This window comes from Pelobates fuscus, chromosome 12 (assembly GCF_036172605.1).
Source record: "Pelobates fuscus isolate aPelFus1 chromosome 12, aPelFus1.pri, whole genome shotgun sequence".
NCBI classification, from domain to species: Eukaryota; Metazoa; Chordata; class Amphibia; order Anura; family Pelobatidae; genus Pelobates; species Pelobates fuscus.
The window spans coordinates 33,117,317-33,132,318 of record NC_086328.1 but is presented as its reverse complement, the minus strand read 5'-3'; the positions used below and the strand labels follow the sequence as shown (position 1 = coordinate 33,132,318).

Sequence of the window (15,002 nt, the reverse complement as noted above, 5' to 3'; positions counted from 1 at the left end):
CGGCGACGGACACGCTCTCTGCGCCCGGAAGTGGCGTCATTGATTTTCCGGCGCTCCGTTGTCTTTCCGCTGTGTGTTTCCGAGGCCGGGGGGAGACAGACTCCAGGCAGCCAGTTACCCCGGGTTACCCGAGCGGCTCCGCGCACCCCGATATCAGCAGATCTCCTCCCTCACCATGTCCGTGCTTGCACCCAACCGCTCCCAGTCCGGCTGGCCCCGCGGGGTCAACCAGTTCGGCAACAAATACCTGCAGCAGAGCAAGCCGCTCACCGTGGAGAGAACCATCAACCTGTGAGTGCGGGGGCGGGAGAGGATTTATTATTATTATTATTACTGGAATAGAGCGCCAACATAGTCCGCGGCGCTGTACAATTAAAGGGACACTATAGTCACCAGAACAACTACAGCTTATTGAATTTGTTCTGGTGAGTAGAATCATTACCTTCAGGCTTTTTGCTGTAAACACTGTCTTTTCTTAGATAATGCAGTGTTTATATTACAGCCTAGTGATAACTTCACTGGCCACTCCTCAGATGGCTGCTAGAGGCGCTTTCTGGGGTAGTGCTGCACAGTGTGCATCCCTGACATTCAGTGACTCCACCCTCTGCATGGAGACGCTTAATGCTCCCCATAGAGATGCATTGATTCAATGCGTCTCTATGGGGAGATGCCAATTGGCACAGAGAGGCACACATGCGCAATTGCCTCCCGATGCTTTCCTGCAGGAAAGCATTGGATTGACTGAGATAATTAAGTGATCTCAGCCAAGAGGGAAATGCATCAGCAGGTCCACACGGCACTGGAAGATAGGCAAAAATCTCACCTTACCCATAGCTATCAGGGAAGCTGGGGTCTAAAATGCTTTTTCATAAGTATAGTGACAGGAATACATGTTTATATTGCTAGTGTTCACTAAGTTAAGAATAGCGAGTATAATATAAACAGATCAACACAAAAGGTAGAGGGCCCTATCTATGAGCTTACAATCTAAAGATAATACAATTTTGGGTGATGATCGCATGGTGATTGACAATTTCATTAGGCGTGTATATATATATATATATATATATATATATATATATATATATATATATATATATATATAATCTCATCCTGTATGGTTGAATTAAATGGACACCCTACACCTGAAAATACACAAAATACTCTCACTTTTATTGTACAGCACTCAATGTAGTAAATATTATAGTTTGCGAATCTTAATTTTTTGCAGTATTTTTATCTCCGGCAGTTTCTCTTCCAGACGTTCCCATTTGCTTATCTGGTCATTTTCATTCACTAATTATGTTGGTTTTCCATATCCAAATCATGTATGTGCGTATGGAGTTGACATAATATACAAACGTGGACATTATTTTTTGGAGCCCTATAAAATGCTGTCTAAAAATGGAATATGATCTACGTGCACAGTTGGTCAGAAAACGTGCAGTTTTACTTTTCATAAAAATTGATTTATAGGGACACTCTAGGCACCCAGACCACTTCTGCCCATTGGAGGGGTCTGGGTGCCAACTCACATCACCCTTAACCCTGCAAGCGTAATTATTGCATTTTTATCAGACAGCCAATAGAGTCACTTCCGGGTTCTTAAAACACGAAAAATGTTTTAAACAACACTAGCCATCCTCACGCTATGCATGAGGACCTCCTGCGTCACCGGAAGCCCCATAGGAAAGCATTGTATAATGCTTCCCAATGGGGAGGTCTAATGCTCGCGCTCCCATTAGGTCTCCCTCACCGGCTAATGACCGAGGGACATCGGCGCTGGATTCAGGTAAGTCACTGAAGTGGTTTTAACCCCTTCAGCAACATGGGATGGGGGGTAGGAGAGAGGGGGGGGGGGGGGGGGGGAGGGTACTGCAGGATTCTGTAGTGCCAGGAAAATGGGTTTGTTTTCCTGGCACTGAAGAGCCCATTTAAAGCGAGACAATGACTTTCAGAAATTACACCAGTGGCTAAACTTGTATTAATCTTTTTTTTTTTTTTCTCTCATGCATGTGATGCCCTGCTTTATCTTAAAATATATGTCAAAGATTTAGCAACTGACATTACAATCAAGTTTAGTCCAGGTGCCGCCAGGGCACACACTGCAAATGACGAGGAGAACAAAACATTTTGTCTGTTTCTTCTCTTCCAATAACCATGTTTGATGGCTGAAAAGGGGTAACTTTTGTAACGAGGACACGAAGTCAGGGGAAATAAGATGCAGGCACCCAGGTCCAGGGCAGTGTGGATTTCTACATCTAATTTCATTTTATCAACTGCACAGAAACACACTGTGTGTGGGGGGAGGTAATATTGTATTAAAAATCCTGGGAAAGTACCAAGTGGTGATGGGAAATTGTAAGATGTAAGCTATTTCATTGACTGTTTAATTTTTTCGATTTATAAAGCGATGATGCTGTTGGTTTCTACAGGCTGTGTATGTCCTGTCTACACCACCTACACTATAACACAAGTGGGTATCAGAACATATAGATTTAAAGAGGCATTTTAGAGGAATACAGCAGTAAGCACAAGACTCGTTTATACGTAGTCCTTTAAAAAGAGCTGCTTGGTCTGTTTTCCTCCCCTCTTTTCTGATAGTGTTGAGTTACCTGTTCCTAATTGTTTTAGATTTCCCACAGATATGTCTGTTTGCACCTTGTACTACTAGTTGTTAATTTCCATTGTTTTGTCCGTCTTTTCTTGCATTTGGGATAGTTTGCAATTATTTTGTTATCTGTCCTTCAAAGGGGGCTGTAAATACAAGAACAGGGAAATGTTAAATTTTTTTCTAAATACTGACTGGTTTTATTTTCAGATATCCTCTGACAAATTACACATTTGGTACCAAGGAACCCCTGTATGAGAAGGACAGTTCAGTTGCTGCGAGGTTCCAGCGTATGCGAGAAGAGTTTGATAAGATGGGAATGAGGCGCACTGTTGAAGGAGTTCTAATCGTCCATGAACACAGATTACCACATGTCCTTTTATTGCAATTGGGAACTACCTTCTTTAAACTGTGAGTCCACTGAAAGCCTTCTACTGTGCTTGTCATCTTGAACTGTTAATGAAATGCTATTTAAATTAGTTTGTGCTTGTTCTTTTTCTTTGGAGTACAGAACACATAATATAATCTTACATTATCATATAGCAGGGTTATTCACTAAAGTGGGAATTGCGAAAATTCGAAATCAAAATAGCCAAATTGGTGAAAAAAAAATAAAAAATCTTCTACGTAGTTATGTTTCACTTTGAAATCCTCCATAAATTCCTGAGATTTCATGCTGTTAGTGGTACGTTACTTCTAAGGTGTTCTTCAGAATAGGTTGAATTGTACTGCAAGAATTAAGCATAGCATTTTTAAATGCCTATCTGTTTCTCCTGTATCCTCTATTGCAAATATGCAGTCCAATTACTATTGATGTGACTATTCAAAGGGACAGTATAGTTACCAGAACAACTATATCTGTATTTGTTCTGGTGAGTATAGGAAGTCGATTCAGGTTTTTTTGCAGTAAGCACTGTTGTTTCAGAAAAAGGCAGTGTTTACATTACAGCCTTGGGATACCTCCACTGGCCACTCCTCATATGGCTACTAGAGCTTCCTGGCTCAGTGCTGCACACTGTGTTGCAATGCCAATCTGATTCCTCTGCATTGAGACACTGAACTTTCCTCATAGAGATGCATTAAATTAAATTTATCTCTATGAGAAGATTCTGATTGGCCAGGGCTGTGTTTGGCTTATCTTGGCTCGCCGCTGATCTGCCTCATTGACCAGCTAAGCCAATCCAATGCTTTCCTATGAGAAAACATTGCGATTGGCTGAGATCACCACTTTTGATTATGTCAGCCAAGCAGGCAGATCAGGGGCAGTGCCAGCAGCAGCAGCAGACTTGAATAAAGGTAAGATTTTACAACGCAAGGGGGACTAGATGATGTTTTTAACACTATAGGGTCAGGAATGCATGTTTGTGTTCCTGACCCTATAGTGTTCTTTTGGTAAAATTGTGGCACGTGTAAGGTCAGAGAGTAGAGCACTGTCTTTGAAATCTTACAGAACTTCAAAAGGAACTGTACTTTTTCAGATAGTAACATATATTTCTTTCACCCCCAATATGTACTATTGAAACATTTACTGCATTGTGCAGTGGGGTTATGTAGAAAACATATGTGCCTCCTCAGCACATCTGGGTATTTGTGCTGCCATTTTTCTTACATGTGCACGGGCATTCTTTTTATGGAGCCGTAATGCATATATAGACTTACAGTTCCATATGCACTGCATCATGCATCTTACTGTGATTTGATACCTGTTGTATGATTGATTTAAATCAGAAAGGGGGGAAAAAATGTACAATCATAGCCAAATTTCAGTTGTGCTAGATATTGGACTATTCACCTTTTACTTTATCTAGTTGTCCGTATCAAGATTCTATTGCAGAATTTCCTGGAGTGTTTTCACATGCTGCACATGACAAAATAACTTGTTACACTGTATTGAAATGTGTTTTTAAATTGTTACAATGATACTCCATGCACCATACCACTACAGCACACTCTAGTGGTTATGATGTAACTCCATCCAGTTTTTGTCAAACCATTTTCAATCAGTTTGGCAAAAAATGAGGAATTCCTCTGCCTCAAAACCAACTGTCCTCGCTGTAGATGCCACAGAACTAGGGAATTCACTTCTTTATTACTCATCCAAAATGTGTCTGAAATGTGCTTGCACCTAGCAATTACAGGCTTTGAGAACTGTGATAGAGGAGAATTCAGCCAATCGCCTTGCTATTGCTAGACTCTTTCCATGTGTTTTTTTGTTTTTTTACTGTGTAAAATCAGTTTGAGAAGCATATTAAGCGACTGCACTCAAATCGTCAACAATAAGGTGTAGTGATTATGGTGCAGGTAGGTAATGTCTGTCATTAAAAAAAAAAACAACAACAAAAAACAAGCCTGCTCAAAAACGTTTTGTTCTTCATTAGAATGGTGTGGTTTTTTTTGTTTATTGTTCTTAAAGGGACACTATAGGCACCAAAATATCTTTAGCTCAATGAAGCAGTTTTTGTGTATAGACCAGGGCTTGACAAATTTGTTTGGAATCTAGGAGTCAGCTAAAAAATAAGTTAGGAGACAGGTTTTTCAACATCAAAAATACAATTCTTAAAGGGACAGAGTAAAGGCAGTGTTTACATTGCTGCCTAGCAACACCTCTAGTTACGGTCACACAGGTGGCCTCTAAAGGTGCATTTTGGGTCAGTGCTGCACCTACATTCAGCGTTTTCCCGCTCTATGATTCATGGCATCTCTGGGGAGATGCTGACTGTCACAGATTGGAGTTTTGCCACACATGGGAAAGCGTTGGATTGGTGGAGAACAAGATTAATGATCTCCGCCATGGAGGCAGGGCCAGCTGCGTGCATGTGATTGGAGGGGGGCTGGTCACCTAGGCACTCGCTAACAGACACACACTACCTCACTGATTTGACACACACTGACCGACACATTCACTGATTTGACACACACACACTCACTGATTTCACAAACAGTGATTTGACACACACAGATACTGCAGCACACACAAATAGTTTTTTTATTTTAATGTGTCCACTCAGCCTCTCTACCTTTGGGAGAGCTGGAGTGGATCGGCTTTCCCTTGGGTCCAGTGGGGCTGCTGCCATCTCTCTGCTCCCTAGAGCACTGTTTAGTGATGTCGGGGCCAGAGTGACGTCATATTCCGGCTCTGGAATCACTGGGGGGGGGGGGGGGGCATGTGGTCGGTACAGAGAACCTGTGTTGGAGTTGCAGTCAAAATGCTTCAAAGAGGCTGTCTATCCGGCGTAGTAATTCAGACTGGGAGCACACCGCCGCCATTTGAGGTCTTGGTAGTGTCTCGGTAGTACCGCAAGTCTCCCACATAGATGAATGATGGGCCGGGATAACCCCCACTGATCCACAGGGAGGGGGGTAGTGGAGGAGGTTCTGTCTTGAGACTGCTCTGCATGGAACAGTAGATCGGCCGCCTCTCCCACCCAGAGTTTCCACTAGGCCTCATCCGGCTCCTCGAGACAAACAGGCGCTATCCACCTCGTGGACCCTTTCCAGGGCACTCAGCGTGTGGCAGATGTCAGGTTAGTCCCAGAGGATGCTTGAGGACAGCGCCTGTAGACAGTAGATTGCAGGGTCTAGCGATTAGTGGGGAGCACTTGCGAGGTGCGTCCGACCGCCATGATAGTCAGGCCCGCCCTGCAATCGGTGTTCTTTTGATGCCACTTCTCACATATTTTAGTCTTTTCATTTGTATATAGAGTTCTTATTTCCCCAGCATGACACAAGTCATCATGTCTTGCTGTCTATATTACATTCCTGTGCTATAATTCAGTCTGTTTATAATTAGCTCAGCATAATGCACACATCTGGTGTTTTGCTCAGGATCTGTTAATCCACAGATTTGTGCTGCTGTAACTTTTTCTCATGAATAAAGTAACTTACCTTTCAGCGTTTGCTTTGTGAATTGGAATACGTATCAAACTATTTTGTCTTCTTATAGGCCTGGTGGTGAGCTAAACCCAGGAGAGGATGAAGTTGAAGGTTTGAAGCGTTTGATGACAGAAGTAAGTTGATGCTTGCATCCATTCTTGTATGGTTATATGTGATATGTTAGCACCTACACCAATGAAATCTTATATTATATGGAAACTATTGGGGTGGAAATTATATAGATAATACATACTGTAATCGCTATGTGCAGTGTTTCATACTGAAAATGCTGCACGTCCAGGGTCCTTGTACCATGACCACTTCAAAATCACTGAAGTGATATTTGTGTTTGGAGAACCAATTTGAGCAAAGCTAAAGAGATTTGAACCGGGAGAAAGTGTGGCTTAGGATTCATAGTTGCATTACAGAAAGCTGCAAAAATCTTTTTTTTTTATTTTATTTTTTTTTTATTTTAAGCAGAACTAAAGAGATTTAAATGTGGAGAAAAATGTAGTATGAATATGAGGCCAAAACCAAATCAAATGCATTTAAGTTGTGTTGGTGCCAAAAGTGTGCACCAAGTGACTTTTAGCAATACCCAGGCATCTTATCTTTCTTCCTCTCTTCACCTCTTACACATTATCCTTTCTCTTGTGTTCCTTTACATCCTTCTCCTAGATACTAGATGGCTCGATTGAGCAGGATCTTCTTCAACTCTTGTCTGTCAACATTTATTGTTTATGCATACAATAAAAAAAGTTTGTTTTGATAAAGGTCACAGATAGTGACCAAAATGTTGCCTAAGTGATATGCACCATTAAAAAGACTGACAAGATTGTTATGCATGATATTGTCAAAGAGATGGGTCCACCTCCAGAGTTTGGAGTACCACAACCGTAGCATGATAATTGTCTATACTTTATGGTGTGCAGTCCCCCTACACTGGATACTGATATAAACATAATTTTTTTTATATATCAGCTACCTATTGTTAAATAACCTCACTGTAGAAGGGTAAAGCACTGCGGGCAATGCTGAGGATTCACATATTTAAGTAATAATTTGAAATGCACCAACAAGCAGCAGGTGGTGCCCATCTTACAGCCCCTGTGGGCACTGTCAGGCATGAAACAGAAACTGTTTGTGGCAGGATATAGATCAGTAAAACCCTAACATTCGTGCAGATTAATTACTCTAAGTTTACTAGGCTCCTTGAAAATGCAATGTCACTTCATGCTTCTAATATGATGGGTTTCTAAAGTGCATTGACTCCTTCAGAGTTATATCTAACCAGGAAGTATAGCTGACCTGCACAGTGTTTCCACTGCTGCTTTTTTTTTGTCCTAAAATGTGCAATTTCCTATAATGCACAGTTTAGTTTGAAAATGAGTTCTCTAATGCAATTGGTCAGAAATGATTGGTAGGTAGGTTATAAAGGTGGTTAATAAAGTGACTTTTTGAGAGTGATCTATGGATGGACTCGGTGGGGGAATAAAAGCTGGTATTTGAATACGTTGATTTGTTTGTCGAATAGCTGGCTTGGTAAAACAAAACGTGCATTGTGCGGAATCCAAACTTCTTTTTAAATATTGCACAAATCAGACATGCACTCTGTGGCACGATGAAAACATGGGCAGTATGCGGATGTGACCACTATTAGTGCCACAATATGACTGATGTTTTTGTTCTGCAGATCCTTGGGCGCCAAGATGGGGTGCAACAAGAGTGGGTTATTGATGACTGCATTGGTAACTGGTGGAGGCCAAACTTTGAACCACCACAGGTTTGTAGCTAAAGACCATATACTCCTAAAGCAAACCACACAAATATGTCTGTTTAATGCCCCCGTGTGCTATTACGATGGACTGAGTTGTTGTAAACAGTCAGCCTTGATTTTTTTTGTTTTTTAGCAGGCAGCAGATGATTTGATGTTATTACTTATGATCTAATTATCCCTTTTTCTACTGCCAAAACCTCTCCCTACCTATACAACCAAGCATTCTGCTAGCATTTCCTGCTTCTCTATTACATTGTCTGCCTACCTTTAAGTCATCTGAAATAATCACCCCTAAATCCCTTTTCTCAGATGTTGAAGTTAGGACTCTATCGGGTATTATATACTCTGTCCTTGGGTTTTTATGTGCCAATATGCATTATCTTGCACTTATCCACATTAAATGAGACCATTTTTTCTAGTAATAATTTCTTTCTTTCTGATTAAATGCCACATACAAATTGTCTGCTTTCTCTTTTCAGTATCCATACATTCCCGCTCACATTACAAAACCCAAAGAACACAAGAAGCTGTTCTTGGTGCAGTTACAGGAAAAAGGTAAGGTGATCCTGACTACAGACAAAGCCAAGAGTATAAAAGCATTGAAATAATAAAATCTGTTAATGTCCAAAGACCATTGTTCGGATAACCGTAATAATCGGTTTTCTTCCTTAAGCAGTTCCAGGCCTAGTTTGTGTTGGTTGTCTGTAATGTGCTTATTTCTGACAAAGAAGTCTATTGTATGGTTATTAAAGCCAGTCTCTCTCTAATCCCCCCCCCCCTTTTTTTTCCCACATTCTTAATTCTCTAGCACTATTTGCAGTGCCGAAAAATTACAAACTTGTTGCAGCGCCCCTGTTTGAACTCTACGACAATGCCCCTGGCTATGGCCCTATTATTTCCAGTCTCCCACAGCTTCTAAGCAGGTAAGGACTTATTAATGTATTGCTACAATTTTTTTTTTTTTAATTCTTTATTTTTGTTGTGCATATATTTATCACAGGCAGGTAAGAGGTGCCCCAAAAGCAGTCCTCCAACTTTTCCCACGCTCAGCATGCGGGGCACAGAATGAACAGGCACATTTTTTAAATAATAACAAGTAGAAACAGTCGCTTGTGTAGGTAGCTATATGGTTAATTTAGGCTAGATCTATGCATTGGCTACGCTTTTGATATCCAAACAGTGTTGGCTTACCAAATACATTGTGAGAACAATCCAAAGCGTTATGAATAAGCATGCTTTGATTAGCAACCGGTTGTAAGTAGTTATATTGCTGTAGTGCTATTAGTGAACTATTCTGGCACACAATGTATATGTGATGGTAATCCAACGTGTTATGCGTAGATAATAAGCTAAATTGATTTGCAGTATGATAAAGTTAGTTGCTATGCTTTAAATTACTAAACGATGCTGGCATATAAAATATATCGTGAAAAAGTAAGCAATAAGCATGCATTTGCTAGCAATGGGCTAAGGTCAGGTACATCGCTTTAGTACTAATGTCACCCCGGCCGACCAGGATCGCCCCTGCCGCCTCCGCGGGGAGCAGTCGTCATGGTGGTCCTGTGACCTCATATTCGGTGGGAGTCCCACTATCCTGTGACACCTGCTCTGTCTGATCCGAGTTGCGTGGATTAAGTGTCTAGTGTAGCAGGGTTTTAAACATAGTCCAGCCATGTTACGCCATTATGGTTTCTCTGGGGTTGTAGCTGTGCTTCATTATGTTAGTCCCTCTCGGTGTGCGAGGTGCCGGAGTTAGCCATGGAGGGGAGCTTGGTGTCGTCCGCATGTGGTAGTCTATACCTGGGTGGTGTTGCAGGCTGAGTGTGGGGTGAGTGGGTGTTCTGTCTTTGCGTTGAGGACAGGCTCAGTCTGTTTCAGGCGTTAATACTCGGTGCGTGGATTACCTCTATCCCCCCCTGCGCCACCGTTGTCGTTGCTGGTTCAATTGGCTGCGAGGGTGAGTAATAAGAATCCCGCTTTATGGTTTAGCCATTTCTGGTTGTTGTTAGTCGTGGGCTCCGTTGTTGGGTGCTGGTCCTCCCTTCGTCTCTTACGCACATGGCGTCCGCCATCTTGGGTCTGGTGGGGTGACCCCCCAGCTTCAGCTGCGGCCTCCCGGTCTAGGCTCCAGGGTGAGGAACGTGATCTCCCCCTCCCCCCTATGGACCGGGGTGGGGGGGAAACAGGGCCGGGTCCATCCAGATTCCTGTCTCAGGTTGGGCGCTGTGTAGCAGGATAGTGGGGCAGCGGCCGTCTGCCCCACTCACCGCCGGAAAAGGCCTCAGATCACTGTGCGAGGATCTCTCCTCCAGGGGACTGTAGCTCGTGAGCCAGCCTTTCCCTGCATCCAGCAGTCCCCCTGTTGTAGGTACCAATACTGTCGGTCTGCTTTTCGTCTTAAAGACTTAGTTTTTGGACGTTTTGAGTATGGAGTTGCAGGAGCTCTGCTTGCCTGCGACCGTCCAGCTCGGCAGTCCGGCCCCCCCCCCTTATTTTTTTTTTTTTAAATGTATGTTAACTGTTTTTATGGATAAGTAAATAGTTTATATTTTTAAGTGAAATGTTCCATAGCTCTTGCTTAATATTGTAAAAAGGCCTCACTGCATGTGGAATGGTTTCACTGCTGAATCCACCATCCCAGGAATATGACACATTGGGGTTTATTCTCTAATCACAGGACTGCAAAATGTAGGCAACAATAGCTCATTTTACTGTAGACACATTTGCTTAAGTAAACTCCTGCTAAGACTGAGACATTACTGCAAATCCAATTGTTTGCTATGCTCGCATCATGGAACATTGGGGTAGATTATGCTCATGTAAGCAATTTATTTAGTGTTCTATATTTATTTATTCAATAATACACAGTTTGTCCTTAGATTTTATAATATGAGAATTTACACACAGGACATTGACACATACACACAGGACACTGAATTACACCTACACCCAGATTACACTAACGTATACGTTTACACATACATGACTCTGTCACACACATACACACTCACTGATCAGACACACACATTCTCTCTCACACACTCACAAATGTATTTATTATTATTATTATTATTTTTTATTATTATATTTATCTAAGTTCACCCGGCCTCCCTACCTCTGGGAGAGCTGAAGTAAATCCTTATCCTGGGGTCCACTGAGGGGCTTGTGTAATCTCCGTGCTCTTCCAGCATTGCTCCTTCGCGCACTGTTTAGTGATGCCGGGGCTGGAGTGACCTCATAACCCGGCATCACCACAGGGCGCCCGAGGGAGCAGTGCTGGAAGATCATGAAGAGTACAGCTCTAAGGTGGCCAGTCAGACACCTTTTGGCGTTACCCCCTCCACTTATGAACCTATCCCCTGGTATAAGTATACCATGGGTTGAGATTACTAGGAAACACAGGATTCACATATATATTCAGCCGTGTTCATGCTGACCAAATCTGGTAGAAAGTAAATTAAAAAAATTAAAGTCACCTGCTTTTTGCCATCAAACCTACATATCCAGAATATTTTCCCTCTGGCAGTACAAAGGGCCAGTGTGCAAAGGGTTACAATAATGTAAAAATACTATTTGTTTAATACATATTATTTATAAAATATTCACATAATATGCATTTTATAACCTAAATGTTTTCATTATTGGGGTGTGATGTATCCCTCTGTAGAGTTAACCCTTTCTCCCAAGGAGCTAGTTGTCTACTTGGTGCTAAAGACAGATTTTTCAGTGTATTAGAATTGGCCACTATATGCTTGCAAATTCAGTTGAGCTGATTATGCAGGTATATGGCATTCATTTCTGTTGAATCTGAACATTCCGTTATGTATTTTCATATGAAATGCGGATTTCAGCTGTTCCACTCATTCAGAAAAAAATGGAACCCAAACGAGCTGCCTGTTTCAAAGAAAATCCATTCTATATTATGGGATAAAAGTGATTTGGAACGTTCTAAAGGAATATAGTGTATGGTTAGTAATGAGATCATTCTTTGCATTAGGATTATATGAGATGAGTTTGTAGAGAAGAATGTCAATTTGTTTTAACAGAACCGTGTGTAACAATTTCCTGTTTTCTGCAGGTTCAACTTTATTTACAACTGAAAAGTCAGCAGTATCCAGGGCAAGACAGTGCGTGAATGAAGCGGTCTCTGTGAGCACAGCTTTAATGTGGGAAATCGGAAGTTGGAGAGATGTTTTTTTTTTTTTTTTTTTCTTAGTTTTTTATTTTTTATTTTTCCTGATCTGTTTAACTTGTTGCCCTCAGAATAGAAGGACTGTGCAGCAATCCACAGCAGCAAGGTGTTATATAGTGTTTTAATTTTTTTTTATTGTGTTTCATTATTAAGTGTAATTCAATTTTCTTACAGAATTAAAAAAAATGGATACTTTCCAGAATACTTGTCTGTTTATTGGTGCTCAATGAATTTAATGGATCAGCATGATTTGGGATGGCAGCTGCTCAATGATAGATCATATTTTATTTGTTCTTAAATGACCTCTTCTGTGCTGTTTGTATTTTATTTTAAATGAAAGGTGTTATTTAAACTTCAAAACTTTAAAAACATTGTTATAATAAAATTTCAATGAAACAAATTTTAAAATTTGCAAATATATTCTCTTCAAATCTCGATTAACAAAAAAAAAAAAAAAAAGGCATACATCAAAAATGTAGTGAAAATAAATCAAGAAAAGCTTAAAGGGAAACAGTCACTTTTCTGTAAATTTCACCATTGAATAAAACATTGAAAATTACCTATGACTTGTTAACCATTTTTTATGTGACGCTCCATTGTCTTTTATATGTACACAAAGGGTTTATCAATTGACAGCCAAGGCACCCATTGGTTTGGAGGAGGAGACAATACAGCTAAACACAGTGATCTGAATTTTTACAATGAATGTTATTTATTTTTTTCCGACCTCATCAATATTTGTTAAAAATCAGGAATATGTTAACATATAAAAAAAATTCTAAGAAGTGACAGTTCCCCTTTAAGTCACGGATTTATCAAATGCAGTCGTTGCTAATGCATTGCCTTTAGTTAATTTCTCTAGGTTATAGCTCAAGAGAACCAAGCACTGTATGATCTGATAACTGTGAAGAATACTGAAAGAGCCCATGCATCGTGGAAATGTTTGCACTTGATTGCATCAGCTCATAGTTGTTTGTGTGCTTAGCAGAGAACATTCATATCTGAAATGTTTAGGTACTATGAACTTTATACCCATGATAGATATGCTACTTTTTGATAAAACCTGTGTTGGAACAGATTCATTTCCAATTTCTTCATTAACCTATACACAAACTCACCAATAAGGTTATAATGGTAAAGCAGACTAATGTGCTGATGATGCTGGATCTGTCATTCCTACCATTCAGCATTACAAAGGGCTAGAAAGGAACATTTGTGTGAAAGAAACACTCAAACCCATAAAGCACTTTAGATTGTTGAAGTGCTTTATGTGTGTATAGTGTGCCCTCTTTTGTTTTTCATTTTACAAAAAGAGCAGATTTCAAAAGAAATTAACATTTTTTACAAGTTAACCTTGTTACAACCCCCTGGCTATCAATCAGACAACTGGTCATTTTACTTCCTGGTTTAGTTAGCTCAGTGGAGCTAATCTCAAGAGGCAGCAATTGCCCAGACCTCCTGTTTTACAAATAACGCTAATTGAGCTGCATTGGGAAGACTGTGATTGGACAGTTACAATAAGTCTGTGCTGGGATAGAAGGGGAGGGCACATTACCGTGGGTTTTATTGCTGTGGAACTCTGCAAACTCTTTATACGCACTTCACATTACTATTGAGCTTGATTGCTGTGAAGCTCTGCTATATAGCTCTTCGAAAAGAGACACACTAGAATAACTAAAACATGACTTTAATTGGGGAAAAAAATAGTGATGTTTGGAGAGTTCATCAGTGATTGCTAAATTTTAGGCCAAAATAGCTGCATTTGAATCATTCCCACACTGATATTTTTCAGCTTGACTATTTTAGCCTAGAATCTGAAATCCATTTGTCAGTGCTACAAAATGCACAATTTAGTGGATAGACATAGTTACATAGCTGAAAAGCAAAAAACCCAGTCTGAAGCGCTTCCAATTTTGCAACAAACTAGGAAAAAAATCCTTCTTGACCCCAAAATAGCAGTTAGATGTCTCCTTGGATCAAGCAGCTATTACCCCACTAATTAGAAATGATATCCCTGTATGTTATGTTTTTGCAAGTATTTATCCAATTGCAGTTTAAACATCTGTATGGACTCTGACAAAACCACCTCTTCAGGAAAAGATTTCCATATCCTTATTGCTCTTACTGTAAAAAATACATTTTCTTTGCCTTAGATGAAATCTCCTTTCTTCCAGCCTAAGTGTGTGACCTTGTGTCCTATGTATAGCCCTGTTTATGAATAGATTTCCAGATAATGGTGTGTACTGGCCCCGAGTATAATGTTATCGTATACCCTCTCAGGCGCCGTTTTTCCAAACTAAAGAGATTTACATTTTTTAACCTTTCTTCATAACTAAAATGCTCTCAGAGGAGATGTGTGTCAATAAATTAGATTATGTTCTGTTATTATTTATATAGCGCCAACAAATTCCGCAGCGCTTGACAGTGGGTGGACAGACAAACATGTAGTTGTAACCAGACAAGTTAGACACACCGGAAAAGATGGGTTGAGGGCCCTGCTCAATGAGCTTACATGCTAGAGGGAGTGGGGTAAAGTGACGCAAAAGATG

The 15,002-nt window shown here is 40.6% G+C and overlaps 1 protein-coding gene across 1 annotated transcript; it reads left to right on the top strand.

The window, feature by feature from the left end:
* Positions 1 to 47: 47 nt before the first annotated feature.
* Positions 48 to 12,884, top strand: NUDT21 (nudix hydrolase 21). Its single transcript, XM_063437306.1, has 7 exons — positions 48 to 291; positions 2,822 to 3,022; positions 6,555 to 6,618; positions 8,178 to 8,267; positions 8,741 to 8,816; positions 9,070 to 9,184; positions 12,340 to 12,884. Exons 1-7 carry the CDS (start codon positions 176 to 178, stop codon positions 12,359 to 12,361), a joined length of 684 nt encoding a protein of 227 aa, XP_063293376.1. The 5' UTR covers positions 48 to 175; the 3' UTR covers positions 12,362 to 12,884.
* The last annotated feature ends 2,118 nt before the right edge of the window (positions 12,885 to 15,002 follow it).

What these genes read in the sequence shown, in the direction of transcription:
- NUDT21 (XM_063437306.1), top strand. Translation starts at nt 176, where the DNA reads ATGTCCGTGCTTGCACCCAACCGCTCCCAGTCCGGCTGGCCCCGCGGG. An exon ending in GTGGAGAGAACCATCAACCT is followed by an intron (nt 292 to 2,821) that starts GTGAGTGCGGGG and finishes TTTTATTTTCAG; the next exon opens with ATATCCTCTGACAAATTACA. An exon ending in GGTGCAGTTACAGGAAAAAG is followed by an intron (nt 8,817 to 9,069) that starts GTAAGGTGATCC and finishes TTAATTCTCTAG; the next exon opens with CACTATTTGCAGTGCCGAAA.